At 56.8% G+C, this 16,439-nt stretch overlaps 8 protein-coding genes across 8 annotated transcripts; 4 read left to right on the top strand and 4 right to left on the bottom strand.

The window, feature by feature from the left end:
* The first annotated feature begins 587 nt into the window (after nucleotides 1–587).
* On the top strand, nucleotides 588–1,872 carry B0T15DRAFT_244237 (P-loop containing nucleoside triphosphate hydrolase protein). The gene has a single exon (XM_062863102.1). The coding sequence runs from the start codon at nucleotides 736–738 to the stop codon at nucleotides 1,615–1,617; it is 882 nt and encodes a 293-aa protein (XP_062720298.1). The 5' UTR covers nucleotides 588–735; the 3' UTR covers nucleotides 1,618–1,872.
* Nucleotides 1,873–2,397: 525 nt separating this feature from the next.
* B0T15DRAFT_486099 (glycosyltransferase family 39 protein) lies at nucleotides 2,398–5,057 on the bottom strand (the record flags this gene model as incomplete). Its single annotated transcript, XM_062866334.1, has 7 exons — nucleotides 2,398–2,982; nucleotides 3,044–3,102; nucleotides 3,156–3,915; nucleotides 3,977–4,474; nucleotides 4,537–4,585; nucleotides 4,654–4,784; nucleotides 4,917–5,057. The coding sequence occupies 7 exons, from the start codon at nucleotides 5,055–5,057 to the stop codon at nucleotides 2,398–2,400; spliced, it is 2,223 nt and encodes a 740-aa protein (XP_062720297.1).
* Nucleotides 5,058–5,409: 352 nt separating this feature from the next.
* B0T15DRAFT_536723 (uncharacterized protein) lies at nucleotides 5,410–6,339 on the top strand (the record flags this gene model as incomplete). The annotated part of the gene is made up of 1 exon (XM_062869570.1): nucleotides 5,410–6,339. A coding segment is annotated over exon 1 (257 nt), but the record flags the coding sequence as incomplete, so codon positions are not given.
* Nucleotides 6,340–6,970: 631 nt separating this feature from the next.
* Nucleotides 6,971–8,261, top strand: B0T15DRAFT_494970 (uncharacterized protein; the record flags this gene model as incomplete). The annotated part of the gene is made up of 3 exons (XM_062867068.1): nucleotides 6,971–7,403; nucleotides 7,474–7,949; nucleotides 8,016–8,261. The coding sequence occupies 3 exons, from the start codon at nucleotides 6,971–6,973 to the stop codon at nucleotides 8,259–8,261; spliced, it is 1,155 nt and encodes a 384-aa protein (XP_062720295.1).
* Nucleotides 8,262–9,245: 984 nt separating this feature from the next.
* B0T15DRAFT_536715 (CI-B8 domain-containing protein) lies at nucleotides 9,246–10,507 on the bottom strand. The gene is made up of 3 exons (XM_062869569.1): nucleotides 10,195–10,507; nucleotides 9,942–10,048; nucleotides 9,246–9,875 (listed from the first exon to the last, which is right to left on the bottom strand). The coding sequence occupies exons 1-3, from the start codon at nucleotides 10,438–10,440 to the stop codon at nucleotides 9,419–9,421; spliced, it is 810 nt and encodes a 269-aa protein (XP_062720294.1). The 5' UTR covers nucleotides 10,441–10,507; the 3' UTR covers nucleotides 9,246–9,418.
* On the top strand, nucleotides 10,503–12,925 carry B0T15DRAFT_244046 (uncharacterized protein). The gene has a single exon (XM_062863101.1). It carries the CDS (start codon nucleotides 10,586–10,588, stop codon nucleotides 12,737–12,739), a length of 2,154 nt encoding a protein of 717 aa, XP_062720293.1. The 5' UTR covers nucleotides 10,503–10,585; the 3' UTR covers nucleotides 12,740–12,925.
* Nucleotides 12,809–13,792, bottom strand: B0T15DRAFT_558306 (cytochrome c oxidase assembly protein CtaG/Cox11-domain-containing protein). Its single transcript, XM_062870466.1, has 2 exons — nucleotides 13,727–13,792; nucleotides 12,809–13,648 (listed from the first exon to the last, which is right to left on the bottom strand). The coding sequence occupies exons 1-2, from the start codon at nucleotides 13,784–13,786 to the stop codon at nucleotides 13,067–13,069; spliced, it is 642 nt and encodes a 213-aa protein (XP_062720292.1). The 5' UTR covers nucleotides 13,787–13,792; the 3' UTR covers nucleotides 12,809–13,066.
* Nucleotides 13,793–14,490: 698 nt separating this feature from the next.
* On the bottom strand, nucleotides 14,491–16,163 carry B0T15DRAFT_399848 (uncharacterized protein; the record flags this gene model as incomplete). The annotated part of the gene is made up of 3 exons (XM_062865029.1): nucleotides 14,491–15,439; nucleotides 15,502–15,877; nucleotides 15,938–16,163. The coding sequence occupies 3 exons, from the start codon at nucleotides 16,161–16,163 to the stop codon at nucleotides 14,491–14,493; spliced, it is 1,551 nt and encodes a 516-aa protein (XP_062720291.1).
* Between the last annotated feature and the right edge of the window lie 276 nt (nucleotides 16,164–16,439).

The raw sequence follows: 16,439 nt of genomic DNA, 5'->3' as shown, positions 1-16,439 counted from the left end.
ATATCGGTTGAAGTATGTTTCATGGGCTGCCGCAACTCAGCGACCAGGCGGAAGCCAATGGGACGAAGGAGAAGACAGAAAAGGCTGAACCTGGATCTACAGTATCAAAGCTGGTTCGAGATTCGCTTAGAGTACCATTGCTACTAGCGCGAGATACAAAGGCAGGACTAACACAGTAGAGGTCTCGTGCGCCGCCAAGCGGTGCCTGTCCGAGGGTGCAGGGGTCCTCACTTATTGTCGACCAGTTGCGTCACTGATAACCAACGGCTCCGTCAGCTGCTGATCCAAGGCCTGCTGATCCGGTGGAACATCGGAGCACCAAGCTGTCCACCTACCCCGGATTTGCGGAAGCTCCCTCGAACCTAAGACCAAGCCAGGCTTTGCCAACACTTGCCATCTTCTAATGATCATTGAGGTGCAGCGTTCAAAAACTCTATGATCTGCCAGTAATCTACCCGCTGCATCTCGAGTCTCCTAGTTGATGACTGTTCTTGGCGTGTCCCAACAGAACAACCGCCCCAAGACCTGTCTCAGATTGCTGAGCTGAGCCCAGGAGAACGAAGCAACGCACAGAACGACCAACGCAACTGATTCAAGTACCCGTCACCTACTTAGCTCTCGAGTTAGCCAACAAGCTCGCGTCTGACGAAGCAATATTCACGCCGACAACCGAAGTCCCCCGACCCCGCTTCAAAGACCGCCACCCACACACTGTGCTTCCTCTCCGCCCTTCCCATGTCTTCTGCACCGTGGGACTATATTGCAAAGCTGGTATGCATAGGCGACTCCGGCTGCGGTAAATCCTCGCTCACGATACGCCTCTGCGAGGGGCGCTTCGTAACTCACCACGATGTGACAATCGGCGTGGAATTCGGCTCGCGCATTGTGCCCGTCGGACCACCATACTCGACGACCTCCTGCACAACAAGCCCCTCGTCCTCGCAATCGCCACCAGACGGCAAAGAGCCACCAGCCGCAAGCGGCCTCCCAGAACCGCCCACAATCCAAGCATCATCTCAAAAGCACATGAAACTCTCCCTCTGGGACACGGCAGGGCAAGAGACCTACAAGTCCGTCACACGGTCCTACTTCCGCGGCGCGTCGGGCGCCCTGCTCGTGTTCGATCTTACGCGCAAGTCAACCTTCCAGCACGCCATCGACTGGCTGAACGACCTGCGGCAGATTGCGGAGCCCGACATCGTGGTGGTGCTGGTGGGCAACAAGGCCGACTTGGCTTCGCCAGACGCAGTTGTAGAAGAAGACGCGGATGACAGCAGGAGACCAGAAGCCCAAGCCCAAGCCCAAGCGCAAGAGGCAAAGGCAGGAGGAGGGCTCCGGGGGGGAAATAAGAGGGAGGTAACGAGGCAAGAGGCGGAGGAATGGGCGCGGCGGAACGGGGTCCTCGAATATGTCGAAACGAGCGCCAAGAGCGGGGAGAACGTCGAGATGGCCTTCATGCGGGTTGCGGAGAGGATATTCCAGAATATCCAGGCGGGGAAATACGATCTAAATGACAGACGGTCTGGGGTTAAGGGTGCGAGTGCTGGAGGAGGAGTGCCAAGAGGAGGCGGTACGGTGAGGTTAAAGAGCCAAGCTGCTGCGGGGGGCTGTTGCTAAGATTGTTGTACAATACCTGTATACCCTGAACGCTTCCTACTCATTTCAAGAGGGGAAGGAAGGAACTACGCGCGCGAGGACACGAATCGGGCGGCATACTGCGATGTATCAAATCCTTAGTTGTAATGTGGCGAGCAAGCCGGTGAATAAATCAGTGCCGGTTCGAAGCAACATACACAACGGAGATTGGTGTGAAATGCTTCGAGGAGAAATGCGCTCTCAGACAGAAGGCAAAGTTGTGAGCACAGAGGCAGACAGTATGGCTTCCCCAGTCGGCAGCCAACATATCAATAGCAAGAGCATTTCGCCAGAGTGGTTGTAAAGGACATCCATGGATCGCGACACATGATCGCAATCGAGGAAGCCCAAATCTAATAAAAGAGCAAGCCCACAGGGGGTAGACTGGACGTATCAGAGTAGGCGCAGCCTAAACCCCTTCCAAGGTTATTGCTCCTCCTTCGCAAACATAGCGCTGCAGCCATAAAAAACTCCGCTTTGCCTCCCGGTCCCAGTTCCCACCTCATTCTATAGTTTTGCTCTGTGTCTCAGGTAGTTCCCGTGCGACCTATATCACCCAGCCCGTCGCTAGATGAAGGACAGATGGTGTGAGTAGAATAGTCGGTCCACACCCAGAGCGGGTCGTCAAGCTTCACACGCTGTGCCAGGAAGCCCGGTAAACACAACATTGCCCTCTATAGTCGTACACTCCCACACACCCAATGGCATTAGATCCGTCTTAGTTCGTTCCTCTCTCCGCCACCTCAGCCAAACTTGAGCAACTCAGTCCGACATCCTCCAGGTGTCGAACCACTTCATGTAGCGGTACTGCTTGTTGGGGCCTGTCATGCCGAAGCAGATGGGGATAAAGTAGATGTACAGCCCGATCACGGTGGCGTACAGCAACGCATAGACGCCGTACTGCACAGCCGCCTTCCGATTCCGGAGGAACCAGTCGGCAAGGAAGCCAAACGTGAGGATCGCGAAGTACAGCGCTGGATAGTAGTGATGGACGTATGTCACACGGGCCATGATGACAAAGGGCAGGTAGTGCAGGAACCAGCCGATGACTGGATACAGGCCGGCGTAGTGGATCTGGTCGAGCTCAGACTGCGAAAGCTCACGGTAGCCGCGTTGCCAGCGCAGCGTGTACCAAGCGACCAACAGGGCGAAGACGCCAAGGCCAGCAGTCGAGCCCCAGTAGACGATGGGATTGCCGAGGAGGAAGTACTTTACGATCTTGTCGTCCCAGCCGCACATGCGAAGGCCGACATGCAGGATGGGCCACTGCCACCATTGGGACGCAAGGTCGTCCTGTTTGTCCGGGTCAGGGACGAGGGCGTTGTTCGAGGTCATCATGGCAACGTTCTAGGACCGTTAGCAACCTGCATGACCAGTGGACTTCAATCGGGGAGTTGGTTGAGCATACCAGGTGAATAAAGTCCTTCAGGAACGGGGACCTGTACTGGCCCGGGTCTCCGGGAGGCACTGGCTCACAATTAGCTCGCGAATTCAGACAGCCATGGAAAGCTAACACTTACGCTTCTCGTTAGTGTGGGCCTCGACGTTCCAGTGTGTGTATGTATCCCGGGGGTTGTTCTCTTTGGTGCAGGTAACCTCGATTTGCTTGAACCCCCACTGGGGCAAGTTCACGTTGCCAGCGCGGAGATAGCAGCCCAGAACCTCGTGCTTGAGCCGGAAGGCAGTGGTGAGAGTGCGGATCTTGCTCCTGTCACGGGACGCAGCGTCGCTGACAACTTCGATCTTCCAGTGGTCCTTATCGTCACCGATGGTCGCGTTGCCGTAGCAGGAAACCTCCCACTGCGACTTGGTAATCGGGGCAGCGATCTGATGCGAGTGAAGGTTGCGCCCGGTCTGAGTGTGGAGCAGGCGGATGACCTCGCCGTCGGCAATGAATTTGGGGTCGGCAGCCGGGTCATAAAGGGGAGAGCGACGGTTTGGGTAGATCATCCAGTTGTTGTTCGCATCCTTGTGGTGGTAGCATGTCACCTGCTGCTGGGTAGAGCCCTCGGGGTAGGTCTGAACGTGACTGTGGAGCAGGCCGCCGCCATAGCCCATGTTCTTGATAGTGACCATCGAGCCATAGGCAACCTCCAAGGGGCTGTCCCTGCCAACCTCGGTACCTCGAAGGTTGGCTTGGAAGAGAGATGACATCTGTGCATCGCCGGGACCGCTGTTGGTGAGGACGGTAAAATGGATAGCAAAGCTGAGCAGGTAGACCAAGAACGGCAAGATAATTAAGCCAACAACACGAGCGACGAAGTGGGCCGCTAGTTCAGTCTGCACCATATCAGCCTCTGTTATAGAGAAACAGAAAGAGGGTTTCGTATGCCCAACTTACCACAGTCATCTTGGTGTCGCCGAACTTGTTCCACAGATCCTCGATGGTATACAGGCCGACCAGAGCTGTGACGAAGAGTCCCACCAGCTTGACGCTAGTCACGAAACCAATGCTCAGGCCAGTCATGAACAGCCAGAAAAACCATTCGGGCTCGAAACTGTTCTTGCGCTGGTTGTGAAACTTGGCCCAGCACAGCGTAGTCGCAACGGTACCAAACAGGAGCATGGAGTCGAGGAGGATGAAGCGGCTGATGGTGGTGTAGGAATTCTCGCAGAGGACCATCAGGGTGACGAGCCACACGGCAGCGCGCCTCAGCTTGAGCTCCTTAGCAGTCCAATAGGCCATAGGCACGCAGACGGCACCCCAAAAAGCATTGAACTGGCGCATGAAGGTGTAGTTCAGTTCGGGAGGGTATGTCTCGCCCGACTTGAACTCGAAGGATCCATTGTAACCGGCCAGGTATCCGCTGAGACCGACAAGAAGCTTTCCGGCGGGGGGCTGCGGGCGGTTTAGTCAGTGGCTCGCTTTCTCTGTGCCGGCGGGGGTCAACTTGCATGGACGTCGAAGTAAAATTCCCGTTTTAGGTAGTGGCTGCCGAACTTTCCAAAGCTGCACGACGGTCGTGTTAGCGGGATCAGCATCCCGCGAGGCGGGGGAGAGAACCGAGGTGTACTGACTGAGCTTCATCCCAGGTCACAATGGGGGAGAGGCCGATCTTGTAGAGGCGGGTGAAGAAGGCGAGGGCGGTGAAGACGATGGGGGCAATCAACCACTCCCACTCAGATAGCACGTCAAGGACGGAGGGTTCCTGGGGAATCGACCTAATCAGCATCACATCCTTGGACTTCGGACAATCCTCGTAGGCATGGAGGCGACGACCCATTGGCATTGCCAATGGCCTCTACGTCGAGCGTGCACAGGCAACAGGAAGCCGGCCAACCTTTTTGGCTTTTTTCTTGTCGTCGGGCTGCGGTTGCTGGACGAGGACTTGCTGCGGCGTGCCCGGAATATTGCGCCGGCGTGCAGTGTCGCCCACGTCGGCGCCGGAGACGGCAGTGGCCCTGTCGTTTCCAGAGGCCATGATGTTGTCGTGATCGTCTTCCCTTCAGCTCAGATCTAGGACGAACTAAACGGCTGCTTCTCTGGGCGTCGCGGGTGGAAATTGGCCGTGATAAGGTGTTGCAGACAGTTAATAAAGAAGGCTAAAACGAGCGTGTCGAAACAAAACGGTGAAAAAAGGCCGTTGCGAGCGAAGCTACCGGTGGCAGATTCGGCACCGGAACGGATTGTCCTCCTCCGAAGAAAAACGAAGCGTCAAGATGACCAACTCTCTCGACGTCGAGGAGAGCTTTGAGGAGCTGAGAAAGGGGGATACAATGGAAGCACTCCGTGGCCTTTTCGACTGTAACGGGAGCCTCGGATTGGCTTGGCGGGCCATCGTGCCAAGGCCGCTAGGTACCTAGTACTTGTACCTTCGTACACGGTACCACTGTTCCGCTTCCTTATCTTATCACCACATGACTGACTTGTTTCTGAATTCTGAACCATCGAACTTCGTTCCGGTTGTCTCGTTTGTTGACATGGGGACTTACATAGGTAGGGCAATCAGTTGCTGAGGGGCCCGCATTGCTGTAACCAAGAAAGGAGTATTGAGTTGTCGCTCTAGTTACTGCCTCTCTGCCCTCTGCATGCTCATGCGTACCTATATTGAATCGTGGATATCTCCCCTGTTGGTGGTTGTGCTCACCATCTTTGACCTCCATCTCTCTTGTTATATCACCACTATCTCAGGTGAAGTTAACAACTGGGACGCCTTCTCAACCCGACCACCCCTTGCCCGATCATCGCCTACCAACACACCCATGACAGCTTGCTTCGCTTACGCGGTAGACAAGGGCGTCGTTGCAAAGAGAGGAAGGGACAGCATCTCAATACGGAATACTGACTGAGACTTCTCAACGCTTATTGTTCTGCCTATGCGACCAAGCGAGGGACTCCTTTGTGCTGAATCCATTCCGAGGCCCCTTGTTGGTCACCCACCGTCAGTTACTGCACAATTACCCGGGACGCTCCGGCCTTCAGCTTATGTGACTCAGAAACGGCAAGAGTCGTCCACCGTTTAGGGTTTGGACCGCAAGCAGATATCAAGGCCTCTGTGACCGTCCGGCAGTGTGTTGTGAACCGCTAAACGAACTCCAAGGCGATGAGGTATGTGAATAGGGGCAGTTGGCGAGAGCACCTGCTGAATGAGAAGGTCGACATACTGTGGGATTTATTACCAATCAGGATTTACAGCGGCCATTCACGAACAAACTTGTACTTGTATGTATGTACAATCCAATACAATACAATACATACCTGGTATGTAAGCGTGGGGGCCTGGATCCACCTTTGGATGTCATTCGTGGCGTCGCAACCCGAGTTTACCTATCTCTTGGCAGCAACAATTTCGGACCTAGGGCCTCCAGGGCTTTATTTGACCCAACGTGCACAGATTGGTTTTCCCGACAAACAGGTTCCTCGCATCGATCTCTTGTCCAATGGGGAGATTCGAGCCGCCCACGTCAATCAAGGGCCACGCGCACGGCAGCGGCTAGGAGTTGGCTCAGTGACAGAACCGACATGGCTGTTTATGCTGATAGTTGTATCCGCCCGGGATGGGTAGTAGCCCTCCACGGGACAGCACGGCATGCACAGCCCACCCGCAGCCAAACCACTCACACCAAGCAGGTTTATCGTATGGTGGCGGGACTGGGCAGGCTTATTATACGAACCAACTACGGCCAAGGTGGTCAGCCCGCCAAGTCTGGAGAGTGCTCTCTCCCTGGGACCGGCAGCTTTGCCTGGGATGTAGTAAAATGCCCCTTGGCGTCTTCCTTCTCTTCTTCCATTCATCCTTCCCGTCATTCTTCCCCTGTCTTGCTGGCTCTGCCATATGTACGATAGAAGACTGTAGTCCCTCTGGGACGATTCCTCTCGTTAGCTCTTCCCCAGATGGCGCTCCCGGCGCTCCCTCCGAATACGCTGCGCATGCTCAAAATCTGCATTCCCATTGCGCTTGTCTTTCTTTCCCTCGTTTATACGTTGCATGTCGGCTCTCTCGCCGGCCCGATCCAGGCCATCAAGAATGCCGCCTCGCCCGCGGGCCGACGCGGCTTCAGCGACATGATTTATACTCTCTACGAGCCCATCAAGCTTCCAGTCACCGCTCAACACTACACCGACCAGCGGGGCCACACCTTCGACAATGGTGGCAGGGACTACTGGAAGAAGCCCATGGGGAAAGATCTCCTGATTGTGGAAATCGATACACGGAACCCCAGTGGTGAGAATGAGATATTCAACGCCAAGAAGCTGGACTGGGAGGCCGTGAGGGCCTCGGGTTCGGGCCTGTTGACGGTGTCTCACATCAACCACTTCATCTACTGTGAGTTTACGTTTACTGCGGTCTGTCTCTTGAAGGAGCAGCTCGGGCTCTGACGCAACATGCACCATAGCCCAGATCCACGGTTATGATTACAAATTCTTCCACGCGCGGAAGATGGCAGATCACTGGGATACCTGGATCAAGCCGCACGTTCTCCTGGAAGTGCTCCGCGACTACAAATTTGTTGTCTTCATCGACGCCGATGCTATCATCCAGCACCTCGAGGTGCCCATGGAGTTCCTGTTCAACCGGTGGAGCATCACGCCAGACACGTCGATCGCGATGCCCATCGACACGCAGCAGGTCATGAACGACACGGGAGTCAATATCAGCACCGACAGCAAAGGAAACGTGGTGCTCAACAGCGGTGTGGTCGTGCTCCAGAACCTCCCATACACCCACGAGATGCTGCAGGCGTGGGCGGAATGCACGACCGAAAAGAGATACCCGGGGTGCGGGAAGTGGAAGAATCGCTGGAGCCACGAGCAACGCGCATTCTCCGAGTACATCCGCTACGACTTCAACCCGTCCGGGAACAACATTGTGGTGAGTGTCAACCCAGCGTCTATCTATTCTTTCCCCAGGCACGAATTAACGCGGAACCCCACAAAGGAGATCCCCTGCAACGATGCAAACGGATACCCAGGACTCTTCCCCAAGGCAGGCATCATTGACGACTGCAAGGGCGAGTTCATACGCCACTACACACTCAACAAACCAAGCGCCAAGGCAAGCACAGGCGACGTCCTAATGCAAAGCATAAGCGAGCTGCTGCAGAAGAACTTTGCGAGAAACGAGAAGGATCTCCTCATCGAGGAGGCAAAGGCGGAGCCAGAGCCTGAGCCGGGGGCGGAATGAATCGGAGGCGAATCAGCCCATCCTCTTTTGTCTTCTTCTTTCAAGCGGCCTGGGTCATGAATATTCCTTGACGACGTTGGATACCCCACCTACAAGACTGGGTAACTGAATTTTGGACGAATGCATGGAGGTACAAGTACTAATAAGTGTACAATACGTGTTATCAATGTCACATAGGACTGGGCGGAGTACGCATGACTCGGACTTCACCGGTCGGGATCGTATAACGAGCGTAGCCATGTAAAAGAGTTGATGCGAGGAGCCGAGGAGGATTGCAAATAACAAACAGAGCTCGTCTTGGTATGCTTCGCGAAAGCGTGGATCCAAGTGGTTGCCAAGATATCGTTCCCTGGTTCGTGGCTTACGTATGTTGGCTCCAGGAGACGGCCCGAAGTTACCGGGCTCAGCCCCGGGGCCGTCACACTAGGTAGAACCTAGCCGAAGGGTCCGAAGGGTTTACTGCACCCGGACGGAGGTACTGTATAAATAAGCAGAGACCGACTACCTTAACTGATGAGAAACGTGCGAACCCGAGAATCGGAGAACGGACCCGCTCAACAAAGGGAGTGGACGTTTGTGTACTGTAATGTCGGAACGTTCGGATTACATACAATACATACGGTACCAGGAAGGAGCCCCACGGTGAGGCTCTGCCCAAGGGGCGGATCATACCGGGCAATCCCTGCTAGGAATCCTGCGGATCGACGAGCTTGACACTTGAAAGAAGGTTGCATACAATCTGGACATGCGTGATGCGGCCAGCCTTGTGTTCCCAAGGGTACTTACATACGGAAGGCGTCACACTGCGTTATTGGCAATGGATTGCTAAGGTTGGTAGAACTCAACAAGCTTCGGACTCAAATGGTGTTGGGGCACTCAAAAGCAAGGCGGGGTTTTGAGGATAGATTGTCTTCCAGGGACACATCAAGTCTCGAGACAACCCACCAGCTGATCACCGGCTGCTTGGTAGTTTGCGAAATGGAGAGGCGGTTATATTGCGGACTGACCACGCCGGCCGACCCCGTTTGGAGCGTTTCCAAGCTCGCCATACAATGTCCATCTCTTGGCCCAGGCGTATGTAATGTACAATGATATACACGCGGCTGTCTCTATCCCCCTAGCAGCCAACATCTCCGCACCTCGCCGGCCGGATATCTTTACAATGACGAGCGGATAGCAGCTGCCTCCGATTGCGCCTGTGCGATCATTGCTTTCTCCCTCTTCGCTTCCTCGTTCATCCTCCTGATCCGCTCACGGTCAACGGCACCCTTCGCTTCCCGCTCCTCCGCCTCACGCAGCTCAACCTCATCTTGCGGTGTGGGCGTGACTGCCACGGCGCCGCTCTTGTCCATGAACTCCTTAAGGATGGCCTCGGACCGCCGGTGTTTCATATCGATGGTGACGACGCGCTCGCCCTCGGCCGGCGCGGGCGCCTTCGCAAAGCCCTCGTTTGATGAACTGGGCATTGGCATATCTGACGCGAGTGTTGCGCCCGGTTCGCGGAAGTAGAGCGTCAGTGTGGCCGGCCCACTGTTGTCTGTTGTTCGGTTGACGACCATGGGTACCGCGGGGTTCCAGTATTTTAATCGCGGAAGCGCCTCTCGCCAGAATTTCCTACGACAAGGTATGTAAGTCCCGATGTCCATAGCTCGCAGTCGCAGAGGGGGGAATTGGTCGCACCTCGGCCCCATATGGCCGTCGTTCAACTTGTGGGCAAACTCCATGTGTATCCGCGTCACATCCTGTGGAAGAACTGCCGCCCCCGGGCCAGTCCTTATCCTGACAAGCTGAGAAGAAGGTCAACATCCTCGTCAGGTAGTTGTGGAGAGCTGTCGACCAGTGAAAAGGTGCGTCTTCACCTTACCTTCTACAATGCGTTCACTCTCGTTAGCGATTGATTTACTTCCTGCTGGCTGAACTTAGGAGCACTTACTGCTTTAAGCTGGTTGAAACGGCGGAGAACGCCCACCATCTTGATATTCTTTCGAACCGATGCGCTCAGAGAACACACGGTCGGGAGAGCGGGACGTTGGGATCGGACGGCGACGTGATGTGAACACGGCTCGGACTCGGTGATCGAACCCCGGAAATTTTTGGCTTGACGCGGCCGAGCCAAGACAAGGGGGCCCACCACTTTTGCCTGCCGCGACCGAGCGGGGCCCAGGTCGCCGGGTCGCATGGGCGGATGGGCTAAACTTTGCTTGCCGCTGGACCCCTGGTCAAAAAAAAGGATTCGCCAGATTGGGAAAATCTGGACGCAGCTTGCACCTGTGATCTCGAAGTTTGAACCACCCAACTTGGTTCTTTGAAGCCGTGATAGCGCAATGTCATCGGGACGTGCGCTGTGCTCAAGATGGCTAGGGAGGGCACTCAACCTCGAGCGCAGCATCGCCACATCGGAAATACCACTATACCTCTGCCCAGCGTTCCGGGCGCTCTCCGTTGACAATGCCGCTGTTCGCCCACGAGGTCGACCGAGCACCCGACCCGTCCAAGCTCGACGGTTGCATACCGAGACCGTGGCCAGTGTCCATAGAGAACCGCCCGTATCGACCAAACTGCCACCCAAGACACTACCAGTGCAATGCCATGGCTGCGGCGCGCTGTCGCAAACTACGGTACCCAACGAGGCCGGCTATTATAATGTGTCGCGCAAGGCAGTCAGGCAGTACCTGGGCTTGGAGGAGGAAAGGCTGGCCAAGCCACGCGACGCGGATAGGATTGTCGAGCAAACGCTGAAGTCGGTTGATGTTGAGGCCTTGGAACGGCAGGGAATCAACCTTAAGACGCTGTTGCCAGAGCGCGCCCCCGAGACCACGGCTACGCCGCTGACGGAAAAGCCTCCCCTTTGCGACCGCTGCCACTACCTAGTTCACCACTCAGCTGGCAATCCTATATATCATCCAAGCATCGAGTCGCTGCGCGATACAATCGAAGAATCACCGTACAAACGCAATCACGTATACCACGTCCTCGATGCCGCAGACTTCCCCATGTCTCTGCTCCCGCGACTCCATAGTCTGTTAGACATCACGCTCCGCACGCAAAACCGCCGAGCGACGCCAGTCAAGTTCAAGCACGGCAGGCGGATGGAGATGAGTTTCATCATCAGCAGGTCCGACCTCCTGGCGCCGAAGAAGGAGCAGGTAGACTCGCTGATGCCCTACATCAAGGAGACATTGCGCGCCGCTCTAGGCAGGGTCGGTGGGCGTATTAGGCTTGGCAACGTGCACTGTGTCAGTGCGAAGAGGAGTTGGTGGACCAAAGAGCTTAAGGAGGAGATCTGGAAGCGTGGCGGCGCAGGCTGGATGGTGGGGAAGGTGAACGTCGGCAAGAGTCAGCTCTTCGAAGCTGTCTTCCCCAAGGGCAGAATGGAGTGGGACGCTCCCAAGCACCCAATATCCGTTGACGTCTTCCCGAAGGCCCAGCAAAAGCTCGTGCCCCCACCGGACCCAGAAGATGCCGACCCCGATCCAGACAATCCCTTCCTTCCTGGCCGCAGCATCAACCTAGACGAAGAATACTCCCTCCTCCCCCCCGCTCAACCCGAAACCAACTACCCGTCCATGCCGGTCGTCTCCTCCGTCCCGGGCACCACCGCCTCGCCGATCCGCGTGCCCTTTGGCAACGGGCGCGGCGAGCTCATCGACCTCCCCGGCCTCGCGCGAAGCGACCTGGAGCTCCACGTTCGCGAGGACAGACGCCCCGACCTCATCATGAAATCGCGCGTCGTCCCGGAGCAACAAGTTCTCAAGCCCGGCCAATCCCTCCTCCTGGGCGGCTTCATCCGCATCACACCGCGCAACGTGGCGCCGGACGAGGAGCTCATCTTCCTGGCGTACGCCTTCACGCCCATCGAGCCGCACCTCACGGCGACCGACAAGGCCGTGGCGGTACAGACCCAGGCCGAGGATGCACCCCACGTGGAGAACATCGCGGTGCCGGGAACGGGCGACAAGATCCAGCACGCGGGAGCGTTCCAGGTCCGGTACGACGTGACCAAGCAGCGGACGGGCCCGCTGACGAGCAAGGTGGCGGTCGGGCTGAAGGTGGATCGCCTGCCGTACCGGGTGCTCGGGATCGACATCCTTATTGAGGGCTGCGGCTGGGTCGAGCTGGCGGTGCAGGTGCGCACGAGGCAGCTGTTCGCCCACCCCGAGGATAATGGGGATGCAAGGGTCGGGGCTGGTACTGGCGAATGGGGAGAGAATTTGCAGACGCTGGATCTGAGGCCTGAACCGGTGAATGTTGAGAACAAAAAAGGCGATAGGGGAGCAGAGCGGCCGGAGCCCAGGTGGCCGGTTATTGATGTGTATAGCCCCGAGGGCAAGTTCATTGGATATCGGCCGCCGATGAACGCATGGGTGCTGAACAAGCCGAAAAGGGATACCAGGTCGCGCCCGCGGAAGGCTATGAAGGGGGTGAAGAAGATGCAGAAGAGGAGAGCGAGGGAACCAGGCGCGCCAAGTGGCGCGTGAGCTCTGTCAAACTTGGATAGTCCTCTTAAATGGTTGTAATGATATTGTAGCATAGAACTTGTATCATGTATGATATCCTGTACCTTGTTTCTGTTGGAAGTTCATAGTCGTTGGGTCTGGAACGGCTATATAGGTACCTATGCATGAGATACACACGCCATTGACGACAGAGGGGGGGTATAATCTCTATTGTCCTGAACCCAGGACCCGTTTTCCAACCGACCCACGCACCACCGTCTACATATCGCTACAAACAGATTCTGTACGTAAGGTAGGTATCTACTCCCATCCGCCATTTTCATCGTCACACTAGAGCACCTCGACCGCTCAAACCCCAGGCGCCTGGAATCTACCGTTCTCATCATACCTCGCCTCTACAGACGATGACAACCACCGGTCAGTCGCACATGTCACACCAAAGAAGACGAAGAGAGGAAAAGCAGACTCACTAAAAAAAGTATAATTCAGCGTCACCGTCTCGACCCCCTTCATGTTGACATCCTTCAACAGCTCCGGGTCCAGATAGAAAAACACGGGCATGTCCACCGTCTCGCCGGCCGCCAACCGCTGCTCCTCGAAGCAGAAGCACTGGATCTTGCTGAAGTAGGGCGCCACCTGTGCCGGGGTCACGCTGTACGTGGCCACGCCCACAATGTCCCTCGAGGAGTTGTTGGTCGCCGTGTAGAAGGCCAGGGCCGTCTCGCCCGGCAGGACGCGGACCTCGCGCTGCTGCGGCGTGAACTTCCAGGGGAGCACGTCCGACACGGACGAGGAGAAGGTCACGCGGATGCGCGGGACGTTGGTGACTGGCTCGAGGCGGGCGGCGAGGTCGTCTCCGGAGGCATCGGACGAGCTGTAGGTGCCGTGTGCGCGGACGGGCTGGCCGCCCCAGCCTGTTGTTTGGCAGATCTATGATCCGGAAGTTAGGGAAGAGTAGCAGGGAAGGAGGGAAGGATAACGTGGGTTTTGGTAGGGCGCAGCGCATACCATCTTGTACATGGGCACGGAGCCATACGAGAAGGCGACGGTGCCGAGGATGATGCTCATTGTGTAGTACCTGACAATCCAACAACTTAGCAACCGTCCACCCCCATGCAAAGCCCCTTCTTCCTCCAGTTAGGTTGGTACTCTTGAGACGGCTGGAATGCGCTCCTACATTGTCGACCGGTTCCTCCTCTTGTATACCTCGCTCATGCGGTCCATCCCCGGCGCCGCTCCGCCTAGCCTCCCATTCTGCTGCTGTCTCCTAGGGAAGCTCCCCGAGAAGAGCCGCGGAGAGCCGACGGACCGAGACTTGGGAGTTGCTCTTGTCGCATTCTGCTGCCATTGGCCGCCCGCGCGCCGGCAGAAGAAGCAGGACCAGCTCGAAGAAGCCTCGGCGGCCGCGCGCCGGGCAATGTGCGGTATTGAATTCATCCTGTCGGGTGGTGCTGTGGCGACTGGCGGGGTTCAAGAGTCAAGCTGTGAACATCCGACCTACTGTGTAGCTCGGCGCTGCGCAAGGCAGCCAAAGTCAGGGTCCTTGGTAACTACTAGTAATTAGTAACTTCTGCCAGCTGACCACGGCCGGCAGATATTTGGCCCCTACACCCCCTCCTCCTTGGATATTGCCAAAAGAGGAACAAACAAAACATTAAGCTCAATGAATGCATCTTCATAAAATCTACCGCTGTGTATTTCGCTCGGTAGCCCTGGTCATGGATGTATACAGTAGTTTTCTTCCCAAGATTTGTCCAACACATAATCTAACGTTAATGCTTCTTCTCATGCTTCATGGCAGCAGGGCCCTTAACCCTCATCGCGAGCCGCCGGGTGGTGGACTTGGCGGCCAGTCCCTCAACCCTGTCCACCAGCCTGTCCAAAACAGCAAGAAAAAAAAGCTGGACAAGAAGAACAATGAACCTGACGATTCTGCCAGTCACGGTCAACGCAGGTCGCTCGCCGCGGATGGAGGCCAAGTCCCTGTACTCGAACGGGATCTTGCCGCCGAGGTGCTCCACCGCCACACGAACCCCGCTGTTGAATCCGTCCTCGTGGAAGCCGTAGCCGGTCCATGCACCCGCGTAGCTGATGCCCCTCTTGTTCTGGATGCTGTCCAGCTGCTGCTGGGCGCGGATGGTCGCCGGGGTGTACAGGGGGTGTCGGTACGTGTACCGTCCCTGCACCGTCTTGGGATCCGGCTCGTGCAGCGGGTTGAGCGTCAGGAAGACGTCGCCGAATGCCCTGTAAGGGATCTGCTGCACGGTGTTCATGTCGTACGTGACACAAACCTGGTCGACGTGGCCCCGGCCTGTCAGCGGCGACGACCTCGTCAGGTAGTTCCAGCTCGACCAGGCCTTCCGGTTCTCCGGCATCAGCGAGGCGTCCGAGTGGAGCACCGCCACGTTGGGCGCGGTCCGGAAGTTCTGCAGGATGGCTCGCTCCTGCTCGGTGGCCGAGTCGCGAACGATCGAGTATGCCTGGTCGCCGTGGGTGGCCAAGATGACGTGGTCGAACACCTCGGAGGAGCCGTCAGCGGTGTGCAGGCGCACCCGTCCATCGGGCTCGTTGGTGAGCTTCGACACGGCAGTGTTGAGCCGCACGTGATTGGGCGGGAAGCCACTCATGACCTTGTTGATGTACGTCCGCGACCCCGTTGCGAAGGTGAGCCAGGCTGGTTTCGAAGCGAAGGACGTGGTTGAGAGCAGATGGTGGTTCCACCTGCAAAGACGTCAGTAGCCGTTCGGGAATCATGGAATCATGGTCAGGGCAAGGCTACTGACAGGAGGCGCACCATAGTCACGACTGGGAAGTCGAGCGCGCACTTGTCCGGGCTTATGGTCCAGATGGACGCCGCCATCGGGAGCAGGTAGTCATCGCGGAAGGCGTTCGAATAGCCCTCCCGCTCCAGGTACTCCCCTACCGTCTCATCAGGCGGCGAAGCCGCTCTCAAGACGTCGATAGCAAAGTGGTTGAAGCGGACCATGTCGAAGATCATACGCCACATCTTGGGCGAGAGCAAGTTCGTCCGCTGGCAGAAAAGAGCATCCAGGCTCGAGCCGGCCCACTCAAAACGACCCTGGTCCCGCGAAACGGAGAAGGTCATGTTGACGGGAGCCGTATCCACGCCGATATGCTTGAGGAAGTTGATGAAGTTCGCTACTGACATGTTAGTTGCTGACATCGGGGCCCGGGGCATTGACTGCGGATGCAACGTACGGTAGGTCTCCGAGTTCACGATGATGAAGCCCGCGTCGACCAAGGTCTTGTACTTCCCCTTGACAAATTCAACCGTGTTGGCATGGCCACCCAGCCGGTCAGCGGCCTCGTAGATGTAGACATCGTGGGGGCTGCGGTTGAGCGCCCATAACGCCGCAATCCCAGTGCAGCCGCCACCCACAATGGCCACCTTCTTCCTGGGGTACGGGTTAGCCCGGTTGAGCATTGGAGATGATGATGATGGAGAACATGTATCCGGGGCGTCCCGGGAGAAGGAGGAAATGAGAGACTGGAGCAGTGAATAGCCCCATGGAAGCAGTCGGAGCGGTGGGATGGTGGGATATGTCAAGTCGGGCCGTTCGGGCTCTTCAGCGCGTGCGCTTGTGCTGTGGCAGAAGCACAACGCATCCGCAGCAGCAGCAGCAGCAGCCGCAGCAACCGACGTTGGGCGCCGAATAGGAACTGGGCCAGGTGTTCTGGCGCAGGTGTTGCTGGCAACATG

The sequence above is a fragment of the Chaetomium strumarium genome, assembly GCF_033439665.1.
Source record: "Chaetomium strumarium strain CBS 333.67 chromosome Unknown B0T15scaffold_5, whole genome shotgun sequence".
In the NCBI taxonomy this organism is placed as follows: domain Eukaryota; kingdom Fungi; phylum Ascomycota; class Sordariomycetes; order Sordariales; family Chaetomiaceae; genus Chaetomium; species Chaetomium strumarium.
Note: the sequence above shows the minus strand (reverse complement) of the source record. Positions and strands in the feature narration are given on the sequence as shown.

Excerpts from the sequence above, each read along its gene's own strand:
- B0T15DRAFT_244237 (XM_062863102.1), top strand. The coding sequence starts at position 736 with ATGTCTTCTGCACCGTGGGACTATATTGCAAAGCTGGTATGCATAGGC.
- B0T15DRAFT_536715 (XM_062869569.1), bottom strand. The coding sequence starts at position 10,440 with ATGCGACCCGGCGACCTGGGCCCCGCTCGGTCGCGGCAGGCAAAAGTG. Across the intron at positions 10,049-10,194 it reads GTTTCAACCAGCTTAAAGCA|CTTGTCAGGATAAGGACTGG; the intron begins GTAAGTGCTCCT and ends CCTTCTTCTCAG. Across the intron at positions 9,876-9,941 it reads GACGGCCATATGGGGCCGAG|GAAATTCTGGCGAGAGGCGC; the intron begins GTGCGACCAATT and ends ACCTTGTCGTAG.
- B0T15DRAFT_558306 (XM_062870466.1), bottom strand. The coding sequence starts at position 13,786 with ATGAGCATCATCCTCGGCACCGTCGCCTTCTCGTATGGCTCCGTGCCC. Across the intron at positions 13,649-13,726 it reads CCGTGCCCATGTACAAGATG|ATCTGCCAAACAACAGGCTG; the intron begins GTATGCGCTGCG and ends TCCGGATCATAG.
- B0T15DRAFT_244046 (XM_062863101.1), top strand. The coding sequence starts at position 10,586 with ATGTCATCGGGACGTGCGCTGTGCTCAAGATGGCTAGGGAGGGCACTC.